The sequence below is a fragment of the Borostomias antarcticus genome, assembly GCF_949987555.1.
Source record: "Borostomias antarcticus genome assembly, chromosome: 9".
In the NCBI taxonomy this organism is placed as follows: domain Eukaryota; kingdom Metazoa; phylum Chordata; class Actinopteri; order Stomiiformes; family Stomiidae; genus Borostomias; species Borostomias antarcticus.
Window position 1 is genome coordinate 10,430,923 of NC_140242.1, and position 10,495 is coordinate 10,441,417.

General features: G+C 45.5%; 2 protein-coding genes across 3 annotated transcripts in view; both read left to right on the plus strand.

Moving 5' to 3' along the window:
- The first annotated feature begins 490 nt into the window (after positions 1 to 490).
- On the plus strand, positions 491 to 3,914 carry eif1axb (eukaryotic translation initiation factor 1A X-linked b). The gene is made up of 7 exons (XM_084443414.1): positions 491 to 668; positions 1,565 to 1,648; positions 1,774 to 1,877; positions 2,103 to 2,153; positions 2,684 to 2,765; positions 3,298 to 3,389; positions 3,626 to 3,914. The coding sequence occupies exons 1-7, from the start codon at positions 653 to 655 to the stop codon at positions 3,629 to 3,631; spliced, it is 435 nt and encodes a 144-aa protein (XP_084299540.1). The 5' UTR covers positions 491 to 652; the 3' UTR covers positions 3,632 to 3,914.
- A 3,866-nt stretch (positions 3,915 to 7,780) lies between these two features.
- Positions 7,781 to 10,495, plus strand: part of map7d2b (MAP7 domain containing 2b) — a 13,711-nt gene continuing 10,996 nt past the window's right edge. For both annotated transcript variants that reach the window (XM_084443358.1, XM_084443359.1), the window contains exon 1: positions 7,781 to 10,495. This exon is cut by the window's right edge and continues 245 nt beyond it. In XM_084443358.1, coding sequence (XP_084299484.1) covers positions 10,488 to 10,495 — 8 coding nt within the window. In that variant the 5' untranslated portion in view covers positions 7,781 to 10,487.

Sequence of the window (10,495 nt, forward strand, 5' to 3'; positions counted from 1 at the left end):
AGAACTTTAGACAGATTTGATAGGATAGCGTTGATTGACGGGCGGATGTCGTGAGATTATTGGCCTAAAATCTAAGGTACCTGTTGTAGTCATTGCACGTGACCTACCGTTTTCCAGGAAGTGAGAAATTATAGATTACAACAAAAGTAGAATTTTGTTATTTTTTTGGCATACATCGTTGAATAGGTGAACACTATGACCAATTATGTGAACCAAAATGGGACCGAATGCTTTTTTAATTTCAGTGCGACTTTAACCGGTAGTTCTCCTCGCATCTTCTTTTACAATTTTCGTCGGTGTTATGCCTGGTGATGCCATCGCGAATGTTATCTACTCGAAACTTCACCATGTGCAGCCTACAGTAAAAACATGACAACAACTGTTCTTCTTCCGGTCCAGACCGAACCGCGCGTCCAGACCGGATGATTATGCGATGCGTCATCGCGCTTCCGCTCTAGACCGGCGAAGAAAACTGCGAACGAGACAGGCCCCAGACTACGTACGCATGCGTAAACCGGTACACCAGGGGGTACCTGATTGTCTGTGCTAGTCGGGAATTATCGATCAATTATTGTTTCTCAAGATTGTTCTACAAAGTAAACGACATCATACCAACAACACAGGGGAGAAGAACGTCTGAGTTGCGAAGAATATGCCCAAAAATAAAGGTAAGGCTCTTGAATCATCAGTTCATTTCTCTGTGCTCCCGCCGTCTATCGTACACGCAGTGAAAAACGTGCCACTGGAGACTAGCTAGGTTCGTCGTTAACCTAGCATTGCTAGCTAGATTGTTGTTGTTCAGCTACACCAACCTAACTAGCAAGATAAATAGTGGCTAGATTGATAAGACAGTGGCAGACTATTCGTCGTAATAGTTAACTAACGTTAGCTGTTATGTTTTCAGGGAAAGATAATTTAGGCTCAGGCTGTTTCTAACTACGTGTAGCACTAGCTATGCGCTAGCGAGCTAGGCTAGCTTTTCTTCGTAGTTAGCTAGCTAACGTTAGCTAGGTACTACCAGTCCCAACCAGGCCGACTGCACACTTCCACTAGTTGGCTAAAATTATTAGCCAGCCAGCAGATTCCCAGCTAGTTGCCTCAATTAGATATTAGCTAACATCATTTGCGCACAGCGTAGGCCTAGTAGTCAGTGTTTTGTTCTTTGCTGGGCCGAATTACGTTAGCTAGCTCCAGGGAATGGTGCATATTGCTGGGGTGCACATTTTATTTACAGTTCCTCCTTCCTAACGGTTTGATTGTGTTTCTTGGCTCTTCCTGCTCTCTGTGTGGCCAGTTCATTCTGTTCATAGTTAACGGTTTAGCTGTTCCCTCACATGGTTTGCTATTCAAGATGCCGCAGGGAGCAGAATTTGTTGATGTGGGATACATTTGTTACGATAAATGTAAATATAATGTGATTAGAACATACAAGATTGTAAGTCCAACGTTTAGCTACCTGTACATGCCGCATTGCTTATGTCTGGAGTAATTAGCTAATCATTCTCAACCGGCTGTCTACACACAATCTATGTCTTGAAAATACTGACTGCCCTTCTCTCCTCAGGTAAGGGAGGAAAGAATCGTCGACGTGGAAAGAATGAGAACGAGTCTGAGAAGCGAGAACTGGTGTTTAAAGAGGATGGCCAGGGTGAGTATGGTCATGTAGAACTAGAAGTCAACCTGTTATAAAAATGCTACTACTGTTCTAGGGTTAGGGCTGAGGTTGTTCCAGTGAAAATGCTCAGGTCTCCTTTCTCTCTTCCTGTGTTACAGAATATGCTCAGGTGATTAAAATGCTGGGGAATGGGCGGCTGGAGGCAATGTGCTTTGATGGAGTCAAACGGCTCTGCCACATCCGAGGAAAACTCCGGAAAAAGGTAAGAATACCGACGCCTCCCCCTCTCTGGATCACACAGGGAAACCCCTGACTCAACACTTTCTCAATGGATTGCCAGCCACTGTAGTCATAAAAGCATGGAAGCCGCTGCCTGTGATGGGTTTGAGGCAGGAGTAAAAAAAAAAAAACGCAATTCATGCATTCTGATGAGTGGTGAAACCTCTGTTTGCATTATCCTATATCACTCCTTGTTTTCTTTTGGAAGGTGTGGATTAACACGTCGGACATCATTTTAGTTGGATTGAGAGATTATCAGGTACGTGCCATTGTAGATTACGTGTGTTCATGTCATTTGGAGTTTGTAATTCAATTCCATCAATTTCCATCATGGGGAAGTTGATTGCTACCCCTAATCCTATGGACTTAATGCACCAGTGTTAAATGGACTGCATTTATATAGCGCCTTTATCCAAAGCGCTTTACAGGGGCCTCTCATTCACCCATTCACACACACATTCACACACCAGTGGCGGCAGCTACCATGCAAAGTGCTAGCCTGCTCATTGGGAGCAAATTGGGGTTCAGTGTGTTGTCCAAGGACACTTCGACATGTGGACAGGAGCCGGGAATAAAACCTGCCGACCCCACGATCATTGGACGACCCGCTTGAGCCAAAGCCGTTCCCCAGTTTTCTGTTCTGCACAGAAGATATTCCTAGATAATATAAACCGTTCCCTGGTTGAAATTAGACACAGGTAAAAAAACGAGCTGATGTTGTTCTCCTGACATTTGGGGTGAATTTCCTCTAATTGGCAAACCGTCCTCCTCTGTCTCTGTCCATTACAGGACAACAAAGCCGACGTCATCCTGAAGTACAACGCGGATGAAGCGCGCAGTCTGAAGGCCTACGGAGAGCTGCCGGAGCACGGTGGGTGTACAGGGAAAAGTCTTGCACACCCAAAAATGACAGATGAGGTTCTGGATTAAGAGCATAACATAAAGAAAGAAAATAATACGCAAAGCTCTTCTTCAGATGTAACGCTGGCTTGGACCATACTGGACCTGTGTGAAACCTCCCATAACAAATATACCGTTTAATAAATCACTTGAAAGGACAATTAGAAAGTTGGTAGAACTAGTACCACATTTAACAAGATAGACTGTCTCGCTCCAGTCATTTTTTCAATGGTTTAATAGTACCTTGATTGAGATTTATTAGCAGTGCAAATTTCTTCTTTTAATTCAAATCATAGTATTGTATTTACACATCAAGAGACATCGAAGAAATGAATAGTCAACAGATGCAACTCAAGATCCAAGATGTGCGAAAGGGAAACCCCAGAATAAGCTGCCGAAAGCTGCTTTTCGGAGGCAACACACACCTTCTTCAACTCCTCTCCTTGTGGATGTTTCCATGTCCTCTGTCTTACTCACTGCCTGTCTCTTCCTCCTCTTCACAGCCAAAATCAACGAGACAGACACCTTCGGTCCCGGGGACGATGACGAGATCCAGTTCGACGACATTGGCGACGATGACGAGGACATTGATGATGTGAGTGCGCCCCCCGAGCCTCGTATTGGTTTCTGCCATGATGGTGTTAGCGTGGTGTTCCCAGGAAGTAGAATGGTTTGTGGTGACATCAACGAGTTTACAGAACAATCCCTCTAGTTTGGTTAGTTTTAACACTTTATACAAGAAGTGGAACCTGGAGTGAAAGTGCTGGTAAGCGTTCCGTAGGCTCTGTGGTTCTAACTGTTCTACCTGTGATCTCGTTCTTCCTCCCTCAGATCTAAGAACCTGCTCCCAGAAAGGAAAGGTGGGATTTTCTTTCCTCCTCAGAGAATCAACACAGGACTTCCATAGCCCCATCCTGCAGTCTGTCTCCCCCTGGGCCTACAAAACAACACTCACTCAAGGAGGGTTGGACTCTCCCCCACCGTCACTAATAACATGGCTGCAACATCGTACCCATCCCTTTGCCGTTATCTTTTTAAATGTATTTATATCAATTTCACACTAAGTGGAATTTAGTTACAAGTACAGAATCTCTGGATTCGCAATAAAAGGATAAACCATTTTATGTTTGGTCTGTATCATTGTAGTTCATAGTCAGTGACACTCGTCATATAGTATAGATTCAAATGATAATTGATTACTGGATGAATTACCCCTGAAGATGCCTCTGTTTCTTGTGGAGTGTTTAGTGTATTTATAATATATCGTGTTCCACTGAAGACTTATTGCAAAAGGATGGAAATGCATATAAAATGCTTTTTCTTTGCGTGAATTAATAAGGCCAAATGAAGTCACCGCTCCTTCCCTTTTGAAAACCAATCTGTATATTTCTATTTTTTTCCTCATGTCGTTTTTTTGTTTCTGTGTTACTGTATGGCGCCCATAACTGGTTTCAGACAGGCTACATCGTCTCTCCACTCTGTTCCTCACACCACAGTGAATGTGTGTGTTCCTCTGAGTATTTTAACGTGCTCTGTCTGATGGTTTAGGGATTACCAATAAAGAATTTTAACTCTGGGTTTGGGAGGATCTTTTTGACATGCCACTTTTGCTCTGAGGAAAAGGTGAATGCGTTGTCGTTGCCACAAGGTGGTGCAATTTAACCAATCTAGGAAACAGGGTGGTTTTCTCATTACTCCAAAACGTGTTGAGATTTTTACCCCAGTCCTTGGCACACGGAGGAAAGAAAACAAAAGAGGTCAGGATAAAACATGTGGTGTGAAATTAAACGTTTGTGTGCAATAACTAGTATTGCAATAGCTTGTAGGCTCCTATGTCCCTGATCTTCAGGCTTAACTTAACCTCGCTGTCTTTAAACAGGTCATTCTGTGTGACCTGTTTTCTCTGCGTTTATACGTCACTCGCTGTATCCTAATATCAGATGCATATCGTTAAAGCTCAGTTTGGGAGATGTAGCGCCGCGGATGGGGTCTAGCTACATTGCGCGAGAAATCTGAAATGAAACCATCATTGGATTTCTGAAAGGACGTCTGAAATGCATCCAGAATTATTTTTTATGTCTCCCGCCAGTGTTGTTCTATATGCCTCCCTCCGTCACTCTCCAAGAGAATAACAGAATAACATGTTGGCTCTGTGTAACAGGCCTAAATGCACACAGCCTTGTTGGCAATAGGCTAATTAATGTTTAGAATAGCCATTGGCCTAAGGAATCACCCAGGTGCCCAGGGGTGTAGTGAAGGGTATAAGCTATACGCAGCCCACTTCTTTATCCATCATGGACCCACATTAAGTCATACCCAGCTCTTTAAACACCACTAATGTAACAACTAACATTTTCAATACTTCTTTAGTGAGAGTATACCCGCTTCTTTAGTCACCACCACACCCATGACTAGCCTACACCCCTGGTGCCGCCTATCATGCAGGTGCAGATACTATGTGGTGGGAATGTAACATTCCCACCACATAGCCAACTCAGATCGCTGATTTGCTGTTATTTCCACCATTGAATGCTTCTCCCGGTGCTATTTTTGGAGGTTATGGACTCTAAGTAGCCTAAAGCAGCGTGGCTGTGCGAGCGAGAGCAGAGAGACAGATACGTCATGCATGCTTATGCATTCATATGATGATGTAATAGCACCCCAGGGTGCATCTTGGCACGTGCGCTCTCCAATGGCCCGATCGGAGAGAGGGTAAGAGAGAGAGAGACGCTGGAAAACATTCAGCCTAGGGCCTCCTACCGGCTGCGACCGGAATTGCTCCTCTCTCGCTCTCTTTCTGCCCCCTCCTCTCTTTTGGCAGACGTCTCACTCTCATTTGTTACCTATGTTTATAGCCGTCTCATTCCCGCAGTCGTTTCCCGTAGACTCGGTTCTACTGCGGCACATGAACGTTGCCGACTGACGGAGCAGGAATGACTACAGTTGCATCAGCGCGGGCTGTGACAGGTGAGATGCTGGTCCAGGCCCAGTGTTCGTAGTTGTAATTGCTGCTATTATGGCTACGTGGCAGGCTATAGTTATTAATTGACATATTTTCGGTAGAGTCAGTGGACTTAACGGAGTCTAGTCTCCAATCAGTTTTTTCCTTGTATCTTTTTAAGTGTGCTATGTACAAGTAAGTAGTTCAGTTTATGTAAGAAGGGACAGTGCATATTAATCAACAACAAAATGTAAATGCAAGATTTAGCCAAAAGGCTAATTTCCATCTGTAGTTCCTGGCCAAGGTGATATTTTAAATAAAAAGGTTCTAAAGATGAAGACAACCATAACTTATCTAGACAGACCAGAGGCCATATCTGATTGCATGGATTTACATATATTTAGTCTACATAATGAAATCGAGAAGCCTCTGTGTTTATGTGTTTGTGTGTGTGTGTGTGTGTGTGTGTGTGTGTGTGTGTGTGTGCGTGTGTGTGTGTGTGTGTGTGTGTGTTGACTGGGGGGTACACACTGTTCAGCTGTCACATATGAAGGTGAGAATGAAAACTGCTGCTGACAGATGTATGAAGGGTCAGACAGACATAGCACCTGAGCCTGGCCACAACATGTTGACAGGAGATTTATGAAGCTGTATTATTGAGAGAGACCTATGTGACCTGTGTGTGTGTGTGTGTGTGTGTGTGTGTGTGTGTGTGTACTGTGTAGATTTGTGCAGGCATGCTTGTGTGTGTGTGTGTGTGTTTGTTTATTTGTGTGTGTGCGTGTGTGTTTCTCTACAAAAAAAGGAATTATTCCAAAAATATTATTGTGACTGCTCTACCCCTCCAATCAGCAGCTCTGATCCCTCCCCCATTTACTGGAGAAAGCCGCAGACAGAGAGAAGAGCATTGTTGGGCTATAATGAACTTTCCACAATATACAATTTTTCTGAGATGCACCTATATGTGTGTGTATATATATAATACTCCTGTCTCTGGTGGAGCCTCCAGCTTGGAAGAGGAAGATAGCTGGCTGGCCCTGCTGTCTCACCAGAGACTGGAGTGTGTATATGTGTGTATTCATATATGCATATAGACGGCAAGGCCAGCCAGCTATCTACCTGTTCCATGCTGGAGGCTCTCCTACAGCTGTATGGTTTGCTGAGGGACAGGGGAGTTGTCCATGTCCCCTGTTGCACAGGTTGAACAGGAATTGGACGGCGACTCATGGCATGGGTTGTCGCTGTCCAGGGTCCTGGAGCCAATTTAAGGTGCTGAAAGGACAGCTCCAAGCCTGGTCTCATTGTAATTCAATTCAACGTAATTCAACTTTATCCGGACATTAGAAAAAACATACAATACAAAAGATATAAAATAAAAAATAAAAAATTATATTTCCTTGCCTATACTCTCTCTCTCTCCCTCTCTCTCTCCCTCTCTCTCCCTCTCTCTCTCCCTCTCTCTCTCTCCCTCTCTCCCCCTGTCTAAAGAGTCTCCACGGATGGACAGAATTCAGTTAGCGAAGGAGAGGAGGGAGGAGAGAGAGAAGAGTCAGGGTATGAGTAACTCCAGCTGGAGGGGCTGTATGGGGTCTGTCTTGTCTGTCACGGGGCAGTGGGCACGTTTTCTCTCTCTCTCTCTCTCTCTCTCTCTCTCTCCCTCTCTCTCTCTTTCTCTCTCTCTCTCTCTCTCTCATCTTTCATCCCCCCACACACACATACATGTTCTGTATACCCACTAACACTAATGTGTGTAGATCTGGCCGAGCTCCTGCGTGATAAGGAGCACCGCGCACAGCTCCAGCTGGAGCGCCGTGCTGAGGAGCGAGGGAGGAGGGTGGAGGAGCAGAGGAGGAGGGAGCAGGACCGCCGCGCCTCTGCAGAGGAGAGGAGACGACAGCACCAGGATGAGGAGAAGGTCAGAGGTCAAACTAACCACGCCAGGACGAGTCTGTCCCCCAGTTTCGGACCCCTAGATCCTCTTCACCTCTCCCTGTTCTCCCTCCCTCCCTGTTACAGTAATTTTATCAGATAATCTTATTTCTCTCTCTTCCTCTCTCTCTCTCTCTCTCTCTCTCTCTCTCTCTCATGGTCGCTCTTTCCGCACTTGTTTCCAGATTCAAGATTCTTTTATTGGTCACATGTAATGTACGGTGTACAGTCACAGCGAAATGTAGCTGCCAGTTTTACGCTGCTCTGGGCTGAGTGGTCTTCCTGCTGCTCTCTGCTGAGTGGTCTTCCTGCTGCTCTGGGCTGAGTGGTCTTCCTGCTGTTCTCTGCTCTCCCAGGACCCACAACCATTCATTCATTCATTTATTTCAATTGAGTTCAATTGAATCAGGCCGAGTTTAACGGAATTGTCCTGAGTAGGACAGATGGTGCTGTACAGTGCATGTATACAGTAGCAGAACTAAAGACTTCAGGGTCAACAACTTCCCAGATACCGGTTAAATCTTGCCTCGGACAAATCCACGATCGCCACTGAACCTTTTTAGTCTAGGTTTAGGCGTGTTCTAGGTCTAGTGACCTAGAGGTCTAGTGGTCTAGTCTAGTGGTCTAGTGATTCTAGTGACCTAGAATACCTAGTGATCCTAGTGATCATCTTATATTTTGTTTTTCCTCTGTGATGTTTCTGTTGAAGATGTTAAAAACAGCCTCTCTCATGAGTATTTCAAGTCAACGATAGAAATCCAATATTGCGTGTTGGAGCTTATATACTATACTATACTATATCTAATTTAAGTCTCATGACGTCTGATGCTTTTGACCTGTGTCTTTGTCTGTACCTAGCTGTAACTGCTAAGCAGTGCACAGAGGCTCGATAACCCCCTCTCTGCCAGGGACAGTAGGGTCCACTTATAGAGGAGGACTGAACCATTCTCTGTCCACGGGGGGTGTTTCTGTCTACTCATTGATTTATTTGGAGCTTGTCTTCTTAGCCCCCACCTAGTGACATAATGATTGGTGGGTCTCCAGGGATGCATAATGACATCATCGCTAGCGTATCATGTGGCATTTTCCAGAATCAGACATCCAATGTACACACAGATGAAGAGAATAACCCTGCATGTGACAGAGGCTTCTGCATACTTGATTAGGAAGCAGGTAATGTGTTCACTGTGCACTCAGTGTGTCCACGTTCCTAAACCCTTTCTGTGAAGGCAAGGTCGTGGAATTGAATAGAACATGAGATGACATCATGGGAACGACCATATGTATATATTTTTCTTCCTCTGAAGCCGAGGTGCATTTCTAACACGTTTAAACTCTGGGGATCTAGATTTTTCAACCAACTCAAAATGGCCGATAATCCTGATTTTTTTTCCGTCTGACAAACAGAAACATGATAGTATGTGAGCATGGTCAGTTAAACGGGTTTCTACACTGTAGATGTAGTTGTCTAGTGGGGTTCTGTCTCTGTGGAGCTCCGGCACGTTCTATTTCAGACCCGGGTCTTGTCTGGTTCTGCGTTGCCGTAGTGACGTCATCCAGCTTCACCTCAAACGACTCTCTCTCTCCCTCTCTCTCTCTCTCTCTCTCTCTCTCTGTCTCTCTTTCTCTCATCTCTGTCCAAATGTCTCCCTTTCTCCTTTTCTCTGTGTTCATCTCTCTCTCTTTCTCTGCTCTCTCTGTATCTCTTTTTGTTCCTCTCTTTTCTCTCTTCCCCTCTCATCGGTCCCCACCCCCCTCCTCCCTCCTCCCCCCCTCCTGCAGTGCTGTGTGTGTGACTCTGCATACACCCCCCCCATCCTAAGGTAGGGCATTCCCATCCATATACTGCATTCTCCGTGAGGAAGGGTGTATGAGTACCCACCTCTTCAATGACTCTTCAACCACCATACCAACACACACACACGGTGGGCAGTTTTCGAAGAGTAATACAATTAACTGCGGCGAAATGAATAAACTTGAGTGGTATGAGTAAAAGTGAGTGTGAAAGAGAGAATGACTGTGAGGGTAAGTGAGAGAGAGAGGAGAGAGTACATCTGTCCATCTCAGGAAAATGACATCAGAGTCTCCGTTTCCCAGCTATAATATCTATGTAGCCCAGACATTCGGGGGTTAAATATCCGCTGGAGAAATACTGTCACAGACCAGATGAAGGATGAGGGAGAGAGATAGAGAGGAGGATGGAGGAGTAAGAGAGAGAGATAGATAGATAGAGAGAGGAGGGTAGAGGGATGACGACAGAGAAAAGCCTGTATAACCACCTAGCCAGTCAGTGTGTTTATGAGTCATGATGAAATACAGTATGTGAGTGCATGCAGGCAAGCTCCCCTGGGTGTGGGTGTGCGCGTGTGTGTGTGTGCGTGTGTGCGTGCGTGTCATCAAGAGAGGAGGGGGGAAGGGAGGATCACGCGTCCTCCCTCCTTCCTTCGGGCTAAGTGCTCTCGGAAATAGACTCAGTCATCAGAGAGAAAGAGAGAGAGAGAGAGAGAGAGAGAGACGTAGATAAAGAAAAAAGGAAGGCGTGAGTAGAGAGAGAGAGAGGGTGGGGTGAACGATAGAGCAGAGGGAGGGGAGAAGGAAAGAGAGAGAGAGCATCAGAGCTACCTAGTGGGAGCGGCAGACAGAGAGAGAGAGAGAGAGAGAGAGAGAGAGGAGGAATAGAGCAGGAGAGAAGAGGCCCTGTTTTATTTACCAGCGGACGGACGGTGTGAAAGAACGAACGGACGAACGAAAGAACTGAACTGACGTTCGGCAGAGAGAGAGAGAGAGAGAGAGTGGGGTTCGGTTGCTGCTGCCGCGGTAACCATGGCGCA